Source organism: Cyphellophora europaea (genome assembly GCF_000365145.1).
Source record: "Cyphellophora europaea CBS 101466 unplaced genomic scaffold supercont1.7, whole genome shotgun sequence".
NCBI classification, from domain to species: Eukaryota; Fungi; Ascomycota; class Eurotiomycetes; order Chaetothyriales; family Cyphellophoraceae; genus Cyphellophora; species Cyphellophora europaea.
Window position 1 is genome coordinate 1,548,851 of NW_008481813.1, and position 19,377 is coordinate 1,568,227.

Genomic DNA, 19,377 nt, shown 5'->3' on the forward strand with positions numbered 1-19,377 from the left:
AAAAGAGGCTCGCTCACATCGGAGACGTACCTGTCTTGCACGAAGACGTCCGCTGGATTCGCGTTTTCGTATGGGAACGACTGACATTTGGGCCCGCTCGGGTTTTCGCAGGTGTCCGCCTGTACGCTGCATGGCGCGGGCTGATCCTCAAAGATGGTGGCAAGACATGCATCATCCTCGACCTCAAAGAAGGGATCGTTCAAGAATGGGTTGGTGTCGTCCTGGCGCACTGTCGCTGGCGTTGCACACTTGGCCTCACTTGACTCATTGGACCTCTGCTGGTCAGGCAAACCACTGGTCTTGGCTGGTGTTTGTCGGAGGGTTGAAGACGCAGTGTCGGTGTCCTTGTGAAACTTCACATCCACAATCTGGTAAAGTCAGTCCCGGGGGTTCGTCGGTGGAGCTGTGCATGGGGCGGTAGGGACCTTAAGACTAGTCTGAGAGCTTTGCTTCGGAGCTTTTGCCTGTAGCATCGACGGGTGATCAGCGTCCAAACCAGTCAGGCGGAACGTGATGCCCGTGTCCCATTCACAGGTCTCTCCTCTGGTCCTACATTTCGTGCAGTCAGGCTTAGCTTCATCACCTGTGGCTAGTCAGCATAACTTCACGAGTGGATGTTTTTGCCCGATTCGACTACATTTCTTCCTGCGTCTGCGGCAGTTTAAACACCCCGACCTCCCACGCGTGCGCTTGGAAGTCTTATTGGCCTCTTCATCTCCATAGTGGACCGCAGGTCGCTTTTGGGGGATGGCTTGATCAAGGGTGATGTGATCAAGGCCTGTCAAGTCGCTGTAGTTGTGCATCTTTGGATCTGATTCACCTTGGGAAGACGACCGAAGCTGTTACAAACCGTTTTTGAGCACTTCTAGGCTCTCCGCGACAAGGACGGGAGGCACGTCTGACGCATGCCTAAAGGAGAAGACTCAAGCGCCCGCGGCATCCAAGCAATGATCCGGCATATGACCGCATGGTTGCGAGAGCAAGCGAAAGCGCTTTGGCGAGTCTGCGAAGAATCTTTCGCGGGGCATCACCCCACTGCCCCGCTCACCCCCTCGTTGCTACCTCTATTGATTGGATCCGGCTATGGTTATGCTGGCATCTGAAGCTCAAGGCATCCGCGCATTGTGGACAATTCTCGGTATTTTCGGGGATGGTTTTTGAGGTTCAGATACCGTCTGGATTCTTCTGGATGTATGCGGCTCTCGTGCACCGAAAGCCCGACGGTTCGTCGGCGAAGTGGCGGACTTGTGCCTCGCCAAGGTATCCAACACTCTATCACAGCTATTGATGCTTTCTATCTTGCCGTTCTTAGGATAATCGGACCGTCGATGTTGGCAATGATGTCTATCTCACGCACTTGAGCGATCGAGTGCAATAAAGCATGCCGTCGTGCTCGTCCTCAGGCGGTGCGATCAGCAACGTCGACTACGGCTGGCCAGAAGCGAAAGAAGCAACGCCAGTATAGCCTGGGCGAGACCTTCTATTAGTATGACACGTCCAGGTTGGCCACTTAGCAGACTCAATATTCCGTCGTGAAGGCTCGTTGCCCCGGGAGTCCGTTGCGCCGCTAGATCGACAATGATTCTGCTGTGGCTTGCGCCCCGTTTCCGAATATAATCGACGCCCGCATCAAGCGCCATCTGATACGGAATCGATATCCATCTTCTGACGTACGAAGAGCTAGACTTGAACACCGGACAATCCAAGCGGCGTCAGATGCTCACGAGGGTGACTATCTAACAGAAAATTGCAACTAATGTCTAGGACTATCGTTCCGTGGATTCAAGTAACTGAGTTTACAAGAATATTCAGCATGAAGTCCTGTGGCAGTTGGATTGGACTCCTGCAAGTCACATCTCCGTACAGCTAAAAGAAACCGACCCTTTTGGTCTTGCCGAGTCGACGGTCTTCCTATCTCACTACCTGAATCTGGCACCGGTCTCGGTAGTTGAAAATGCCCACGGAGCGTATGCTATCGACGTGGCGATGGTAACAGGCCGCGCATAGCTCCACGCTCAGGTGTGACACGATCTACCATCTATCGACCATTTGTCTGCTAGAAGAAGGACAACAGGTCCCCGACATGTCCCTGACACCCATCTCATCTCAGCACTGATGTCCGCACTTCAGGCTTCAATCTATTGGCATACTACGGTTCTCTCCGCGCTAAGCCGAGCGGGAACCGCCACAGCGGTAGGCCATACCGCTCGCTCCCCAGCAGACCAACTTTCACGAACCTCGGACGTCGATCTAGAAACAGTAACTTTGATTACGGCCTTGCCGTCGACCAGAATCCAATCATGCTCTTTCCTCCGTACGGGCAGTGGCCGCCTTACTGATGCTTGGCAGAGCCTTGGGACCCTGATCTCCACTGCTGATGCCTTACGCCATGCCGCACCTATCCGGACCACATCTTACGTTACGTCTCGTAAACTGTCTCCCAGCCGCTGACAGACTATTTTCCCTTAATGAGTCAATCACAGCGGGCATCCGAATGAACGTGCAAGTTCCATCCAGTTTTTCCGGTACGTGGAGTGCTGACCTTCATCCGACGCGCTAAGGTGCGAGGCACTGACCGCAGCCAGCAATTTTACAATCGCGGCTTTTCGTCGATAAGCCCGGCGTCGGGTGTCATATGGACCCGAGTCTGAGGGCAACCCGCCTCTGCTTACGGAATCTGCACCATCGTTCGCGGACTTAATCACAGAAATCGGCATTCGTGTTTAATCGAGCAGGGAGAATGCCTTTAGAACGAGCACGAACATGGGTAGTTGAGCCCGCTGGGTGCTCGAGTGAGCAGAAATTGCTGATTATCGTAGTAGTCCCCTCATTTGTGACAGCTTTCCACCCCTGCACGGCCGTGACTCACAGGTGGACAAGCAACCATTATTGAACGTCGATTTACCACGGCCACAAAGCTGGATCACGGCCTGGTGCGGCTTTCGCTTGCCAAACTCATGTCAGATCCATGTATCCGCCGTAACCCACAAACTCTCTTCCGAACAGGCTTCCCCGATAAGCTCTGAGCAGCGCGCCTTAGTAAACGAGCACGATCCAGCCTCCCACACATGACCAAAAATCCACGATCGCTCTATGCCCTGGCTGAACAGACCCGTCCGCACGCACTGTCTAGTAGATGTAGCTATCGACTCTTGGCTTGCGGTGCGAGTACCGCGCATCGCTTCAGCCAACAGCAAACTTGCTCTTGGCTCGAAGCTTCGCGCCCCAGTACCACAACGCCCACACCCCCAGCACACAGCCGGAGCACAGGCCAGCCATGATACTGATACCCCGGCCCACTCCCAGGTTATTGTAGAGCGGGTGCCCAAACTCAATCGCGCCCCCAGCCATGGCCGACCTGAAAAAGTCGTTGGCTGCAAATAGACTGGCTGCGTACATGGGGTACGACATGGGTAGGTAAATGAAGATGCACTGCATCAGGACGAAAGCCGAAAAGGAGAAGATCCCGACGGCAATGAGGCCCACAATCCAGTGGATGTCTGGGTTGCCGGAAGTCCAGCCCCACCAGAACATTGAGGCTGGGAGCAGCAGGCTCATAAACAAGGCAGGCACAAGACGGTGCTCGTTCGCGCGTGGACCCCGAGCCATGAGGTCGGGTATCAAGTAGTACCTTTGGTAGGCCCACTGTTCACCGAGGATTAGCATGAATCAATGAACTTGGAACTGGGGGGACTTTGGGTCCGCTTACGAAGACAACGCATCCTAAAACGCAGCCAACTGCGATGGAGAGGAAGGTCAAGCTGGTTTCACCGATGTTGAAGCCATAGGTTCCCACGTAGGACACGGGGAAGGCCTCGAAGAAGCTGTGGCAAACGCGTTAGTGACAAGGCCGTAAATCAGCAGCAGGGAAAAGCACTTGCCTGTAGTAGATGCCGTAGAGCAAGGCGGTATACATGTTGACGAAAAAAATGGAAGGATCCTTGAATGTGATTTCGAACGGCTTGAGGAGCTGCTGGTTGATGACTTTCCCCACAGACATATTTGCCTGGTCAATCTCGGATTGCGATTTCATATTGGTATTGCCGGTTGTTTTCCGGAGTCGATGCGCACGGCGATAAAGGATGTTGGGACCGAAGGTCTCGGGGAGGAAGAAAAACATGAGAAGGAAGATTGGGCCGTTGAGCCACAAGATAGGCCACAGTCCCCATCGCCAATTCTTGTTCTGCACCGCGAAGCCACTTATGACGGGTCCTGAACAATTTCATTAATAGTGTAGATGCATCAACGAAGAAGCTAACATACCCAGTGCCGGACCCGCAAATGCAGAAGCTGTCCAGCCGACCAGGGCATATGGTAGGTGTATGAAGGAGTACATGTCGCCTTGAGACGCTGCTCCTGTAGCGAGGCAAGGCGAGCCCAGGAACCCGGTGAGGAATCGCAGAACTATGAGACCAGCAAAATTATCCACAAGCGCAGTCGGTACCGCCAGAATAACGTATAAGCCGTAAGTAATAATGTACGGAATGTTGCGTCCGAGCATCGGAACTTCCGAGAGTGGCGAAAAGAGCTGCACGCATGGTTAATTAGAGGCGATATGCTGGAGGGCAGCCAACTTACCAGAGGCCCTATACCATATCCGATAACGTACATCGACAGGGTCAACGACGCCACCGCGTAGGAGACATTGAAGCGGTCCATGATCTCGTTGTGAGCTGGAGTAATGATGGCGCTGCTGGAGTAGACACCGAAGGTATAAAGATTGAGGATGGTGGCAGCGAATGCTTTCCGCTTCGAACTCCAATTCTGTGGGTTGACTTCATCGTCAGTTCGATACCAGTCGATCAATGTGACTCCGTCCGGTGTTCTTTGAGGCTGCAAAACACGACTTTGTTGCTGTTCGATAGGAGCCTGTTGTTCAACATCGGTGGCATCTGCTTGGGTCGAGGCGAGCTCTTCAGCCGGAGTGGTTGGCGTATCAGATCGAAGTCCGCCATCAGCTTCGAGCTCCTTCTCCTTGTCTGACTCGTCGGCATTCTCAGTCTTCCAGGGCGGCTCAAAGTCTGCCTGGTTTTCAGGTTGGCCAAAAACCCTGCCCTTCGTTGCGTATCTGACGAGTTGTCCGAAGACGCTATCTTGAACCATGGACGGCATGATGCTGCAAGAATGGGATCACCGCAAGCTTGAAGGTAGAAAGGAGAGCTGTCAAAACCAGAGGGGGAAACTCTCATTGATATATGCCCGAGGTAACTAGCACGCTCGAATGCAAAGCTCAGTTCGTTCGGCCTCCCACGTTACGGTGGACCCCCGGAAAGCTTTAGGAGCATTTGACCGAATCGACGTTTTGTGCCTGTCAGAACGAGTACGCATACGTAGTAAGATCTTGGAAAGAGTAAGCAGAGCCCTAAGTTCTCGGGATGAAATGGTACATTATCACCGACCGCTTCATGGAAACCTAGAAGCACCTTGTTGACCCATGTATGTTCGATGTGCATGTTAGGTCCATGATAGCCGATCTATGTCCGTAAGACGACAACGTATTTACTTAAAAGTATCCAGATTGGTCCAGTTGCGAGAAGGAGAAGATCGCGCGCCATGGTCCCTCTGTTCTGAGAGTCAATGGTGCAAGGCTGGCATTACGGCCTATCAGGAACGATGGTTTGCCGAAGTCTGCGTCAGGGATGTCTGCCAGTCGCCGGTCGGTGACGAAGTGGATGCGGTGTCGTATATGATACCGGCTGACATATCAAGCAGCTGTAAGGATGTAGCCGGATCTCCATCATCTGTCAATTAATCATCTCGTCATCAGGCACCATCAGGCGTGCAGTGGTTGCCTTCCAAAACTCGGGTGGACGAGACTTTACCGAAAAAGGCAAGTGCGAAGATCCGCCCGATGGTGCATCGGACACAATCAGCTATCTACCGAACGAGCCAGTTTCGGCGATGCAAATTTGTCACTTTGCCCAATAAATTCCGGAGTCAGACTCGATGGCGGCGGCGGAATCCCACAGAATGTCACTGCTTGGCGACTCTTCTGGATACAGATATGGTGGAATAAATCCTGCCGGAAGAGTGACCATTTCGATGAGGAGCCTCACGTTTGCTTCGCGGTAGGTATTTCGCAGCTTGTTGCACGCACGTTTGATCCGAGCCTGTGCCAAGGGCACCTGTGGTGTGTGTTCTATGACCTCGCCCTCCTCTGAAGTTGCGAGGCTAGCTCTTTCGTCAGCGTCGTAGTACTCGTATGAGAAGATCACGGTATCCAAGATCGGGATACCGTGTTTCTGTTTCTCTTGAACAAAGCATTCTTTGATGGGAAGGTACACTCCGTCCATTGCTCGAAAAGGTCTCGTCCGAGGGGCTAAAGGTATGGAGAAGATTCGAAGTGTCTCCAAACTGGCGGGAAGTCTTCGGTATGTCAAGTGATCGCAGTAGGGCGCAAGCCGTATCAAGTTGCAGGTGCGCATGTTGAGATCCAGGCGTCTGAGGTTGTCGAATAATGTCAAATTGAGATGATGGCCCCTCGACGTTATTGACTCATGGCTGCGGCGAAAATGTCCCAGAGCGAGTGAAAGCTGGGTCAAAGACTTGGAGCAATATTTGGCAATTGCCTCGACCAGGGAATCCGGAGTGACATTGCCATGTCTACGGCTCTGGCGAGAGAAGATGGTGTTATCGTAACGGATACCCTCACTGATCTTCAGGGACTTCAATTCGCTTGAGAGACGAAGGAGTTTCATCAATGTCGATGTATTTAGATCGCATTCTTCCAAGTGAAGATGTTCTAGCTTCGTGGTTCTTGTCAGTGAGAGGTCACGCACCAGTGGGGCCGGTAGAGCGTGGACGAAATCTGTGCTGGCACATGAGATGGTGAGGGATCGAAGGTTCGGATGTAGAAACAGAGCAGAATGTCGGCGAAGTGTGATCATCTCGCGCTGTTCATCAACAAGATGGACGGTGCCTGTATTCGGTCAGCATGGATTGAGTGGCCCAGATCTTTGACTACTCACAAGTTCGAAGTTTCTGCAACCGTCGCTGAGCAGGGGGTAACAGAATTGACGCCTGCTCAAAGATGCGTTCGTATCGGTCTTGCAACTGAATCCAGGCAATTCTCTCGTCGGGGTCTCTCATATTACAATCTGGTGTTTCGAGCCGTAGGTCCCTAAGGTTGTCCATCTGAATCTGTCAGTTCGCTCTTGATACATGTACAGCGTGCCAGATAAGAATTAGTATACCTCAACGATCCATGGCGGTAAAGCTGAAAGGCCGCCCTCATCGCCAAATTTGGTTGAGACGAGCAGCGAGCGAACCCACGCGACGCGTCTGGGGTCTTTTGAGAATGCGAATACCAAGCCCGTGCCCTGGCTCGAATTCAAGATCCTAACATCTCGGTAGAGGAACGGCTCAGCAAGTAGGTGAAACTCGCGGCACACTCTGATAGTCGAACAGAGACCCGGGTGATCGAGATGCGCAAACACATGGCTCAAGAGCTCTGGCGGAATATCTAGCAGGTGATTGACCGCCATGACGTCGTCCGTGACACCTTCTTCGCAATCTATCGGTGGGACTGGTGCGTAGCGATGGACCATGCTGAGATCGAGGAGTATTCAAAGAAAGTTGCTGTGATGATGAAGTTCCGGCCAGCCTCTATGAAGGAAGCGGAGGCGGGGAGATGGCAAGTAACTTTAGACAAAGGCCGTTGATCGTGCGGGCCTCCGCCGCGAAGCGGAAACGCCAAGACACGCCACCGAGAAGTATCATCGAGAACATGGGGTATGGAGTACTGATTGCTGTGGTATTAAGAGGCGGTTCACAACGATGATTTGCGTACATTTTGGCAGCATGTTTCATCTGATTCGTAAAAGCATAACTCTTTGTTGAGAATTCATGCTGATCGCCGCCACTAAGTGACCGCCACATCTTCTTCTAGTCCCGCGCCTGTCGCATCTCTGGTTGTTTCATTCCCGTCATTCCAGCCGCTTGCCTCTTCAAGCCGTGCGCTATGTCGTGCGAATTCGGTGCCGTGGGCCTCTCAGGGCGGCCTCCGATGCATGTGCAAGGTTGTCGGCTTGCAATCCACACTTAGACTTCTAGCTCCAAACCTGATCTTCACTTGTGGAGCTCCGTATCCATTGTTCTACACTGCTGGAGATGGTAGCTTGAGAAGGCTCTGAACAGGGATCAAGCAGGGGCCTCATAACCTCTCCGAAACACCCGACCGAACATATCCACATCGACCCGTTCACCCTTGACCTCGCTCTTGGCCTCGTTCTCAGCATTCGCCGGAATCAAGACTTTCTGGTCGTTCACCTGCCATCCGCATGCAGTCTGGCAGAACTTAGCCAGAGCATCTGACCGTAGATTTAGCCAACCGCTGAGTACGCCGAGGTCGATCTCTCGGAATGTCTTGCCCACTTCCCCCGCGATTCTGATCCTTATAAGATCCTCAAAACCAGCAACATCGGCGTACAGATCCGCATACAAGTCGTCGGATTCAAGTGTTGACCAGAATGCTTCATACTGCGCAGACTCCAGTAGTGTGTTTAGTTTTGTCAGTTTTTGGATGGACTCGGTGAGATCGGTGGTGGGTATCGAGGCAACATCTGATCCAAAAGGAATAGACGAGGCCGGAAGGAGAGCGAGGCATAGGGAATATGCAGCGGACGGGAAGACTGTGAGGGCCTTCACAAGGACGTTGGTGACTGTCTCTGGGTGTAGCAGGTGTGGGTTGAATTGGTACCTGTGACCTGATTAGTCGAGGTCGGGCGGTACATATTGAAGAGAAAGACTGAGGTTAGTGTGTTCAGACAGCATAATGAAGGCTCTCCATACTTTCCAATGGGAAAGGTCAGGTAATAGGAAACGTGGAAAGAGATTTGTTCATCTTGAAAAACACTTCGGCCGGAGATTCGGGAGTACCTACAGCTTGAGGAGCGCCAAAGATGCGTAAATGTCAATAAACTTCTCTTCGCATTGCTGGCTGACGTATTCTTGGAATATTGTGGTGGTCTCAGGGTTGTAGCGATTCAGTCCGTTCAAAATCTCCTCGATGTGCGCCGGGCGCTCCTTGCATTTGTCGAAAGCCTGAGGCATATTTGCGACACCTTGATTGCTTAGTGAGATCCCGCTTCAGTGAAACCGTGTAAGTGTTGTTAGAACTGCAATACCGCGGGGTTGTCGTCTAGTAGGGCCGTCGCGAATTTCATCGTGCACTGCGGGCGCAAGAAGTGTTGGCGGACCTACGTTTCTCCTACTCCGTGGTCAATCGCCAAGACTCGCCCGGCTCGGTCTTTCCCCGAATCATTGGGGGGTGTGAGGCGATTCCCAGTCTACTGCTCACAGTGCTCAATCTCGTTTTTCTGTATATTTATGTTTTTTCATTATATGGATCGAATGATTGTATGGCAGTTCTGTCTTCTGCACGTGTTCCGGTGATATAGGGCGAAGTAGAGATGTAGATGTTCAAGTAGTAATTCGGTGAACGCTGATTGGTGCCTCGGCATTTATCCTTGGAGCTGGGCGACGCTGCATCATGTCGGCTCGATTCAACTGCATCTCTCTTACTCTGTGCACACCATTCGCCGCCAGCAGGACTCGGCTCTCTCCTCTCATATCCGCAGCGAAGATGGCCTCACTCGCGCGGACCGGCCTTCTCAGGCATTCCCAGCTCATGCTGGCATCCAAGACCGTGCCCGCTACCGGCAGACTCTCGCAAGCTACGCGAACAACCTCGATCCTCTCACGGCAAGCCGTACCCTCGGTTCTTGCGACAGTCCCACGATTCGCGCCGTTTTCGACATCAGCTCAGAAGAAGATTATGCCTCCGGGACCGCAGGTGATTGAGGGCGGAGTGAACGATCCTGCGCCGGTACCAAAGCCGAGCCCCATTCACGGCAGCTACCATTGGACCTTCGAGCGACTGGTCTCGATCGGCCTCATCCCTTTGACTCTGGCGCCTTTCACTGCCGGAGCCATTAGTCCCGCAGTTGACGCTTCTCTTGTGTTCCTCCTGATTATTCACTCTCATATGGGATTTCAGTAAGAACCTTGCTTCAAATACGTGTGCATCAGCTAACAGTACGACAGATCTTGTATTACAGACTATTTCTCGGTGAGGAAGCATCCCGGTCTCCGCAAGTTCTGCGACTGGACACTGAACATCGCAACACTATTGGTTATGTGGGGGTTCTACGAGTTCGAGACGAATGACGTGGGTCTGGCGGAGATGATCAAACGTGTCTGGCGTGCGGGTGCCAATGATGCCACTATCGGGAAAGCTGAGGCCAGCGGCCTGGGCCATGATGGAAAGTTGAAACACTTGAAGGATTAGTGGAGCAAAGAACAGCCGGGCTAGGCGTATTATTGTACATATACGCGACCGCCTCGAAGGTGACAGCGGCATTCCATATCTGAAAGATATTTGGCGACAAGACTCGTCCGATGCAAGTTATGCTCTGGCTGGCATTTGGGCCTCGCCGCTGATGATTCATATTGACTGTGAGGCTTGTAGATCATGTCGGCTGCACAGGCTCGATCATCGTTGACATAAGAGAGTCAGGTATTTGAATGCAGCGGCATTGCGCTCCAGGATGCCAACATCATGAAGACGTAGCTCATGTGTTGCTATTGCCCTCACGGGCGCCGTATATCCAGCCCACCATCGCCACTCTAACTATATGTACAAAGGCTTATGGTCAACTAGCAGCATTTCGTAACTCGGTAGGTGCTATTCGGCCTCATCTAGATCTCCCTCTCCATCTAGCATGTCCTCATCATCTGCCTTCTCCACCACCTGCTCGATCAGCTTCAATGTTGCCCGTAATGGCAGCCCCACGACATTGTCGAAGCTGCCCTCAATTCTCTCCACCAGGATCGCACCTGTCCCCTGAATACCGTAGCCTCCCGCTTTATCAGCCCCCTCTCTGGTCCGAACATACGCCAGAAGCAGCTCGTCCGTCACATCCGGATCAAACTTCACCAGCGTCTCCTCCGTTGCGGTCTCCAGCGCGTATCCCGGATCTCGCGCACTTGCCAGCGGCATCATCATCGCAACCGCCGTGTAGACTCTATGGAAGCCGCAATCGCGCAGGCTCTTTAGCATCGTGATGTGCTCGACCTCGCTTCGCGGCTTCTCCAGGATGTCGCCGTTGGCGTGCACCACGATCGTGTCGGCCGCGATAATCAGTCCTGGCTCGCCCCTCTCGTCGTTGTCCGCCTCCTGCTTGTATACGGCCATCGCTTTAGCGGTCGCGGTTGCCAGCACATACTCGAATGGCGATGACCGGTCTTCAATGTTCTCCGCAAAGTTCGAGCCGACCACTTCTATATTGGTTAGGCCAATCTGAGCAAGCAGCTGCCGTCGTCTAGGAGACAGGCTACCAAGAAGGACACGCTTGTTGCGAAGGAGTTGAAGCGCCGGAAGTTGCAGTGGAGGAGGTCGGGGCAGGCGGTTAGTGGGTCCGATGGTACTGTTGCTAGGAGTCTGGGAAGGGTCTCGAGGCTTTGCGTTGGTGGAAGAGGCGTCGTAGGAGGGCGGATCGTCCAGATAATTGGGTTGCGACATGGTGGTTGCTGTTGTGAGGTGTGAATAGAAGCGCCGTGCCAATGGTCTCAGCGTCGGAAGTTCAGGCAGTAGTATGGCTCACACCGCCTTCAAGTTGGACTCTGGCAGAACTCCAGAATTTCGAAAAAGTGGATACCGCCCTCCGACATGCATTGATCTGCCCTGGACACCTAGAAGTACCTCGCTACCTCAGGTCAAGTAGTATATGACTCATTACTTGCGAAAGTCCATACGTCTTTCAAATCCAGTACGATCTTTCTATATTCAACAACAATCAGCCATGACAGTACTGCACCTCCGCTCGGAGCAGAAGCCTCTGGAGCACCGCTCTGCTCGTATGACTCCCCTCATTCGTCGAACTCTGCCTGTACTAACAACTTGAAGTGACCCCGACTACTGCCAAAGCTCTCATCGACGCAGGCTACACAGTCAATGTCGAGCGATCGCCAATCCGTATCTTTGACGACGCCGAGTTTGCCGACGCTGGCTGCACTCTGGTGGACGAGTACTCATACCCCACCGTGCCGAAGGACCACATAATCATTGGTCTCAAAGAGCTCCCCGAAGAGTCTTTCCCTCTCCCACACACGCACGTGCAGTTCGCGCACTGCTACAAGAATCAAGGCGGCTGGCAAGATGTTCTTTCGCGGTTTCCCCGCGGCGGTGGCACACTGCTAGACCTTGAATTCCTGACAGATAAGACCGGCCGGCGCGTCGCGGCCTTCGGCTACCATGCGGGATACGCAGGCGCGGCACTCGCTGTCGCAGCGTGGTCGCATCAACTTGCTGACCCCACGAAGAGCATGCCTAGTGTGAAGCCGTATGCGAACCAGGATCTGCTTCTCGACGACATCCGTGGGCGGCTGGCGGAGGGTGAGAAGATTGCGGGCCGCAAGCCGCGTGTACTAGTCATCGGCGCGCTTGGACGCTGCGGCCGGGGCGCCGTGGACCTGTGCAAGCAAGCGGGCATCCCAGAAGAGAACATTCTGAAGTGGGATATGGCAGAGACAGCCAAGGGCGGTCCTTTCACGGAGATTGTGGAGTCCGACATTTTCGTCAACTGCATATACCTCAGCGATCCGATCCCGCCGTTTCTCAACGCGGAATCGTTAAGCAGTCCCAACCGCAAGCTGTCCGTGGTATGCGATGTCAGCTGCGACACGACGAATCCCCACAACCCTATCCCCATCTACACCGAGAACAGCACATTTACGAATCCCATTCTTCCTGTGGAAGGCTACAAGGAGCCACCACTGAGCGTCATCAGCATCGATCACCTACCAAGCTTGCTACCGCGGGAGGCCAGCGAGGCTTTCAGCAGCGCGTTGCTCCCGAGCATGCTGCAGTTGAAGGAGAGGAAGGAGGCTAGGGTGTGGCAGCAGGCGGAGGAGCTGTTCCAGAAGCATGTGCAGCGGTTACCGGAAGGTATGAGGCAGAGGGAAATGTAGGTCGCAAGCGCCGATCTGGCACGTGCAGTAGAAAGGATATGCTGAGATTAAGATTGGCATCCTCGGATCAGCTAGATTTACTGATAGAAAATGGTCAGCAATGAGCAATACTAAGAAGACAGTGTGCACGACTGCTTAGAATACATTGGGGCCGTACGGTTCCTTTTCAGCCTGCTCTTCCCTTCTTGTTGGTACAAAAGTCAATTATCATTCATTTAGAATGCTCGTCTCTTTGAAGGTCTTTCGCGTCTCTCGTAAATCGTGGGAGGATGCTTTTGTGCATGTCGTGATCAACCATAAAATTCATTGGTGGGTTGTCACCTGTGCTGTCCGCAAATGCTGGTGCTAAGGCGTCACTGCTTCATGGTAACGTCGTCGCCACTGCCGACATCTCCAATCTTCCGTTTCGAGCCGGCCGCATTTGTGTTTGACGATGTTTCTTCTTCCTCGTCCTCTCCTTCAACGTATTCTGACACTTCCCATGAGAGTTGTGTCGTTCCGTCTGGAGTGAAACCCATTCCTCGTCTCATTTTTCGAGTTCGACCAAGGCGGCTTCCATCAATCATTTCCCCAAACCAATCTAAGTCTCCTAGGCGGCCGCCGTGGATGCTTCTTCGTTGGAGGGCCCGATCGGGTTGAGCTGTTGTGGCTACTGTTGAGTCTTCGAGGGGATCATCTGGGTTACTGAGTGAAGCTTCGACGTCGTCCGGTAGTAGATCAAGATCTTGTAGAGCACGAATGTCTTCTCCGAGGAGACTCCCTAGGGTTATGCTCAAGTACTCAGCTTCTTCGGCAGGCTGCTCAGTCCAATACGATAGATGTGTTCCGCAGAACCCGCAGAATACTCGTTTGCAATGTGGTTCGTCGGCGGGTGTGAAAATGCGTCGGATCGAGGAATGTGTTTCGTTGGGGAATTGTGCTACTGTTGTGGAGAAGACCCAATCGATCGGCACTCTGAGCCATGCTGTCAGAGGTGTAGCCTGTGCTCGTCCTGATCATAGTTAGCTTCATTCACATCGGAAATTGTGAGCATACGGGAGGGAGAGCTGTCGTCAAAGAACACTTGTGCGTGTTCGGTGGCGGTGGTCGGAACAACCACCGAATAGACATTCCGCCCACAGCTACAAGTTCCCCGCAGAGGCCGCTGTCTGCTCATCTTATGGTGTTTCGGTGATGAAGACAGGTTGGGTATGAAACAACTTCCTGGCTTTGGCTGAGAGAGATGGGGATCAATTGACACTATTATTGGAGAATAGCATGGGGAATGATTGAAGTAGCCCGGGAGGAGTGAGCAACATCCCACCGGTCGGAAAAATATGGTGCCGTTGCACGAACTACAACCTGGGCACGCTAGGGGAGAGAGGGGATAGCTCGATTCACCCCGATCACCCACGTATATCTGAACTTGGTAGTCTTTCTCTCGCACAACTCTGTATTTCAACTCAACATCTTCTATCCTTTCTACTTCTGATGCTCTACACAGTGTCGGACAAACGCAGACTTTGACAAGAGTTGGCCTTTGACTCCCTGCTCAAGTTGCGGCACCAAAGACTCGAAGCCAAGCAGGGACGCATTAGTTTCCTCCGTCGTGAAGAAGATCACCCACCAGCATTGACCATGTCCGGCGATGACTCCCCAGCTACTGAACCTGGATCGGAGGTCGAGGATTCATCGCCCTCCTCTACGCCCGCGCAGAGCAAGAAGCGGACGACGAAACCTAGTAAAGCCCGACTCACATCAGCTCAGAAGAACACCAACCACCGTGATGCAGAGAACAAGCGTAGAGATGGCATACGTGCCCAGTTCGACGCGCTTTCAAACATTGTTCCTGGAACTCAAGGTCAGGCCAAGTCTGAACAGCACATGTTAACGAGAACGGCCGAACATTTGGAGGACAAATTGAAGGAAATACGTGAGATGATCGAGGAAATGGATCGAAAGGGCATTCCAGTTGAAGATTCATGGCGTGCCATGGTTACAGAGGACGACTTCGGAGGCGCCAACTACCAGACCCCGGCCATGGCGGAGTACGAAGCCAAGAAGCAAAGAGCGGACGCAAGGAAAGGAAATGGGGCGCAACGCACTGGTAAAGATGGTGATGACGATGATGACGATGATAGAGATTAGATGCCTGCTTCTCGCGATGCTGACAACGTCAGAGCGGAGGCGGCTTCGGCTGAAGAGCGCCAGCGACCGGGAACTGAACTGAAAACACAGCACATATTCACAGGCCAGCAACCTAGCATTTCGGCAAAGGTGCAAGAAGTGACCCCTGAGCCTGAACGCGAACGCAGATTGACAGCGGCCATCGCATTGGCTTCCATCGGGCGTTCTGGGCGTGCCTAGCTCGCTGAAGACGACTGTCCTTCTCGACAATTGTCTGCTGTACGTTATTTCGCAACCGGGATGCACAACTTTCGGGTATTTAACGCCCAGTCACCGACTACGGGTTGCATCACAGGTCACCTTCCACCACAGGCAACGTCGCTATTCACATCAAATGCGAATGAGGTGCGAAAAGACTATCGAAGTCAACCGCACGACTCATGGATATCCATCCAACTACAACAGCGCTTCTCAATGCGCTTCATCATCAAAATCGCCTGTCAGAGAACGGTGGCAGCTGCTGTACTCATCAATCGTTACAACAATGGTCGCTAAGGTCATCGTGTCGAGTTCACTTGCGGCTTTTTCGTTCCCGCCCTGGCATTCGGTGCCTCAGTCATTATGGTAAAAGGCTGAGAATGACTGGGGTGAGAAGGGTCTTCTTCAAGAGCACGTAAACTGTGTCGACGAAGAGAAGTTGACAAATCTTCTGCGTGGTGGTGAGAGGTTGGACACGGTGAACGCGCACGGCGAAAGACAAGCACGCTGCCTGGTTGCCTCGTTCCGACCAGTTTGCCTCGCGGATGGCCTTAATTTGATATTCTCCGTTCTCTTGATGCTGATCCTTCCTATCTGCGCAAGCAACCGACCTAAGGAATGCCGCAGGCGAGTTTCCCGTTGTGTATACGGGACTTACTGCGACTTGACAGTCTCAAGCATTTCAGAGGCTTCCTGTTGCCCTTCCCAGAACGAACTCATCTCGTTGCTGGACCTGGAGGCGCCCCTGTTTATTTTTTGTGTTGGTTGTTCTCCACTGCAGCGACGGAAAATGGCCGGCGTTGCGGGCATTTCCCTAACAGCCGTTGCCGAACTCCCGGCTAAAGCAGACCCTAGGCCAGGGTCGGGGCTGCATCGGCTACGGAGATCTCCAACTGCTAGATCTACTTATGTTAGGTAGATCGTCAAGGGGAAATAGTTTCTCTGATCTTTTCCGCAGGCCTTTTGCTCTCTTTACTGTCCGAGCACGATGCTCGACGAGGAAAAGGATGATGCCGTCGCCGACCTGCCCAACCACTGCAGCGGCGCAGTGCCCGTAGACGGAGATGACCCAGCATACATGGTGCGCTGGGACCCCAGCGAAGACGCAAACCCACAGAACTGGAAACCAATTTATAAATCATGGATCACCTTCCAGTTGTCTCAGCTTGCCTTGGCGGCGAGTGTGACTTCGTCGATGATTGCGCCGGCGAACCATATCATTGCCGAGTATATTGGTGTTAGTGATACGGTGGCGGTTCTGAACGTGTCCCTGTTCGTGTACGTGTGACCAATTCATCTTTCAAGTACATTCAGTGACTGACATCTTCCAGGGTCGGCTTTTGTGTTGGTCCTTTGTGAGTCCCATTCTACGGCTAAGGCACCCTCCGATAGGGGCGTGCTTCATAACCCATCCCATGACTGCCAATCGACCCCTTCTGCAGTTATTACTCCCGAACCAACCCCGCCTCAACATCGAAGTGGCTGACGGTGGTAGGCTATGGGGCCCTCTGAGTGAGGTCTTCGGCAGGAGAGTCTCGCTGATACCTCCCATGGTCGCTCTTGCGTTGTTCTCTGTTGGTACTGGTTTCAGCAGAAACGCAGCTTCCGTCTTCATTACGCGCTTCTTCTCAGGAGTGTTCGGTTCCGCGCCAGTCAGTAATGTGAATGCTGCTCTCGGTGATTGCTTTAGCCGTGAATCACGAGGCCTACCTGTCAGTCTATATGCCGTGGCGGTGGTAGGAGGCCCAACTCTCGGCCCGGTGATCGGAGCAGCGCTCACTGTCTCACTCAATTGGCGATGGACGCAATACATTGGCGCGATCTGGGTGGCTGCCTCAACATTTGTGTGTTACTTCTGTCTCCCAGAGGTTTACGGTCCATATCTTCTCGGAAAGAAGGCGCAACGGTTACGCAACGAGACGGGCGACCAGAGGCTGTGGCACCCACATGAACGAATTAAGGTCGACGTCGGATCGATAATCACAAAGCAGCTTTCGCGACCAATCAAGATGTTGACGACCGAACCAATGGTTACGTGCATCTGCTTCTACGCCTCATTCGTGTTTGCGATACTCTATCTTACCTTGGAGGTTTTTACAATCATATTCCGGGACATACGCCAGTGGTCGGTATTCAATGCGTCCTTACCCTTCCTTGGCAGCTTCACGGGTATTGTTCTTGCGCTGGTGATCAATGTTGGCAATCAGCCAAGGTATAAGCGCATCTCACGTGAAGCAGGTGGCAAGGCAGTGCCCGAAGCCCGCTGCCCACCCATGGCCATAGGAGGCACTCTCATGGTCATCGGACTCTTCCTTCTGGGGTGGACGGCCGATCCAAGATACCACTGGATCCTCCCCGTCGTTGCAACTGGGTTCATTGGCGCTGGCTTCAACACGACGTTCCAGCAATGCTTGAACTTCCTGGTTGACACGTACGGTATCTATGCTGCCTCAGCAACGGCCGCCAACACCTTCTTACGAAGTCTGTTCGCTGCAGGTTTGCCCTTGGCTGCGAGGCCCATGTTCAAGAACCTTGGAGTTGGACCCGCTTGTTCGGTATTGGGCGGCATTGCCGTTGCTCTGCTCCCTGTCCCTTTTCTCTTCATGCGCTACGGGCTCCAGTTGCGAAAGATGTCGAAGTTCGCACCGGTGGAAGAGGACGATGAAAAGAAGCCGGCTCCGCCCACTTGAGTCGGCTGACCCGAGGCCGCTTTTTGCATCCCTCTTCAGACATAAGCGGTGTTCTGCACGTGAACCGTCAGTGGTTCCACGATGTACTGTACGACGCAAACAAAGCACATACGACAACGGAGCCCACTGCTCGCTCGCCGAGTTCGTTTCGATGCGTTGCAGCCGAAACGACGTCCACCGTTATCTGTTTCTCGATGTTCTCGCGTGGTCTCGAAGCCATGCCTATATCAAGCCATGGACACCAAATCGCAAATCGCCAACCATCATGGAACTATGTGTATACCGCAACATAGGCGATCGGCAAGTATCCCGCGCTCGCTATCCCAACGTGGCCCAGTCTGGTTGCCCCAAGAATACTCGCTCGACGACGATGTTTTTCTCATTAAGGAGAAGAAAAAGAAGAAGGGACTTCTCGGCTGGCTAGGAGGTGACGATAGTGGGCGTCGACTTGTGTCAGTTCAAAGAGTCATTGAACCAGGCCAATTACTTGTGCCGAGTTGGCGGGCGCCGTCAACCCCAACACGTGTCCGAGTGGTCGTCGATGATAGCGGCTGTGAAGTTTCGATTCAGATATGTATCGAATGCAACACGTGGCATTACACCAGTTGCCTCGCTGCATTTAATCATGGTTGCTGCGTGTATACTGGACGAGACCGAAATCTTCCCCACTATCAATGCCGACACTGACACCGTCATCGTCATCGCCAACGTCACCGCCACGATTGTCACGAGCATTCCTACGAAAGCTCAGACAGCAGTGGTTACGACTCCGAGAGCTCACCAGAGGATTCCCCTCCATCCTCTCCGCCCCCCCCGCCGGCGGCGACGAAAACGACGACCGCGACGAATCATCGAAATTGGAACACCGGTCGAAAGACGCATTCACGTTCGCCGTCCGACACATGGGGAATCGGAAATGATGCGCAGGCCTGAGCGCTACAAGGATTCCACCGAGCACGAGTGGCGGGAAGAGCTCACCAACCTCATGGCTGAAGAACGTGAGGAGATGTCGTGGGGGCGCCATCATTTGATGACAATGCCACGTTATGAAAAGACTGGCTTCATCTACAAAGACACCGAGGAGAAGAAAGATCGTTTGGACCGTCTCAACGAGTAGCTCGAGGGGCTGAAGCAAGCCAATCTGCAGCAGGGCAGGGCCGTCGGGAGGATCTGGGATCCGGAGACCGACGAGTTCATATGATCAAGGAAGGATATGATTATCACGTATCATGCTTATGAGCAGAATGAAGGAGTGGCACTCTGGAGAGAGCTCATTCGAGTCCAACCCATTGTCGAAACCACCTAATCTCCTCTAACCCCGTCAAATACTGCAGCATGGTCGTCTCTCGTGGTG

At 53.1% G+C, this 19,377-nt stretch overlaps 10 protein-coding genes across 10 annotated transcripts; 5 read left to right on the plus strand and 5 right to left on the minus strand.

Moving 5' to 3' along the window:
* Nucleotides 1-3,183: 3,183 nt before the first annotated feature.
* Nucleotides 3,184-5,112, minus strand: HMPREF1541_07690 (uncharacterized protein; the record flags this gene model as incomplete). Its single annotated transcript, XM_008722013.1, has 5 exons — nucleotides 3,184-3,645; nucleotides 3,710-3,814; nucleotides 3,878-4,212; nucleotides 4,264-4,528; nucleotides 4,579-5,112. The coding sequence occupies 5 exons, from the start codon at nucleotides 5,110-5,112 to the stop codon at nucleotides 3,184-3,186; spliced, it is 1,701 nt and encodes a 566-aa protein (XP_008720235.1).
* Nucleotides 5,113-5,912: 800 nt separating this feature from the next.
* Nucleotides 5,913-7,547, minus strand: HMPREF1541_07691 (uncharacterized protein; the record flags this gene model as incomplete). The annotated part of the gene is made up of 3 exons (XM_008722014.1): nucleotides 5,913-6,919; nucleotides 6,969-7,134; nucleotides 7,194-7,547. The coding sequence occupies 3 exons, from the start codon at nucleotides 7,545-7,547 to the stop codon at nucleotides 5,913-5,915; spliced, it is 1,527 nt and encodes a 508-aa protein (XP_008720236.1).
* A 592-nt stretch (nucleotides 7,548-8,139) lies between these two features.
* On the minus strand, nucleotides 8,140-9,051 carry HMPREF1541_07692 (eukaryotic translation initiation factor 3 subunit K; the record flags this gene model as incomplete). Its single annotated transcript, XM_008722015.1, has 2 exons — nucleotides 8,140-8,698; nucleotides 8,882-9,051. 2 exons carry the CDS (start codon nucleotides 9,049-9,051, stop codon nucleotides 8,140-8,142), a joined length of 729 nt encoding a protein of 242 aa, XP_008720237.1.
* Nucleotides 9,052-9,583: 532 nt separating this feature from the next.
* On the plus strand, nucleotides 9,584-10,288 carry HMPREF1541_07693 (uncharacterized protein; the record flags this gene model as incomplete). The annotated part of the gene is made up of 2 exons (XM_008722016.1): nucleotides 9,584-9,996; nucleotides 10,045-10,288. The coding sequence occupies 2 exons, from the start codon at nucleotides 9,584-9,586 to the stop codon at nucleotides 10,286-10,288; spliced, it is 657 nt and encodes a 218-aa protein (XP_008720238.1).
* A 396-nt stretch (nucleotides 10,289-10,684) lies between these two features.
* HMPREF1541_07694 (septum formation protein Maf) lies at nucleotides 10,685-11,521 on the minus strand (the record flags this gene model as incomplete). The annotated part of the gene is made up of 1 exon (XM_008722017.1): nucleotides 10,685-11,521. One exon carries the CDS (start codon nucleotides 11,519-11,521, stop codon nucleotides 10,685-10,687), a length of 837 nt encoding a protein of 278 aa, XP_008720239.1.
* A 280-nt stretch (nucleotides 11,522-11,801) lies between these two features.
* On the plus strand, nucleotides 11,802-12,969 carry HMPREF1541_07695 (uncharacterized protein; the record flags this gene model as incomplete). The annotated part of the gene is made up of 2 exons (XM_008722018.1): nucleotides 11,802-11,856; nucleotides 11,906-12,969. 2 exons carry the CDS (start codon nucleotides 11,802-11,804, stop codon nucleotides 12,967-12,969), a joined length of 1,119 nt encoding a protein of 372 aa, XP_008720240.1.
* Nucleotides 12,970-13,322: 353 nt separating this feature from the next.
* Nucleotides 13,323-14,125, minus strand: HMPREF1541_07696 (uncharacterized protein; the record flags this gene model as incomplete). The annotated part of the gene is made up of 2 exons (XM_008722019.1): nucleotides 13,323-13,960; nucleotides 14,005-14,125. The coding sequence occupies 2 exons, from the start codon at nucleotides 14,123-14,125 to the stop codon at nucleotides 13,323-13,325; spliced, it is 759 nt and encodes a 252-aa protein (XP_008720241.1).
* Nucleotides 14,126-14,586: 461 nt separating this feature from the next.
* HMPREF1541_07697 (uncharacterized protein) lies at nucleotides 14,587-15,096 on the plus strand (the record flags this gene model as incomplete). Its single annotated transcript, XM_008722020.1, has 1 exon — nucleotides 14,587-15,096. One exon carries the CDS (start codon nucleotides 14,587-14,589, stop codon nucleotides 15,094-15,096), a length of 510 nt encoding a protein of 169 aa, XP_008720242.1.
* Nucleotides 15,097-16,321: 1,225 nt separating this feature from the next.
* On the plus strand, nucleotides 16,322-18,023 carry HMPREF1541_07698 (uncharacterized protein; the record flags this gene model as incomplete). The annotated part of the gene is made up of 3 exons (XM_008722021.1): nucleotides 16,322-16,611; nucleotides 16,665-16,688; nucleotides 16,829-18,023. The coding sequence occupies 3 exons, from the start codon at nucleotides 16,322-16,324 to the stop codon at nucleotides 18,021-18,023; spliced, it is 1,509 nt and encodes a 502-aa protein (XP_008720243.1).
* Nucleotides 18,024-18,648: 625 nt separating this feature from the next.
* HMPREF1541_07699 (uncharacterized protein) lies at nucleotides 18,649-19,140 on the plus strand (the record flags this gene model as incomplete). Its single annotated transcript, XM_008722022.1, has 1 exon — nucleotides 18,649-19,140. The coding sequence occupies one exon, from the start codon at nucleotides 18,649-18,651 to the stop codon at nucleotides 19,138-19,140; it is 492 nt and encodes a 163-aa protein (XP_008720244.1).
* Between the last annotated feature and the right edge of the window lie 237 nt (nucleotides 19,141-19,377).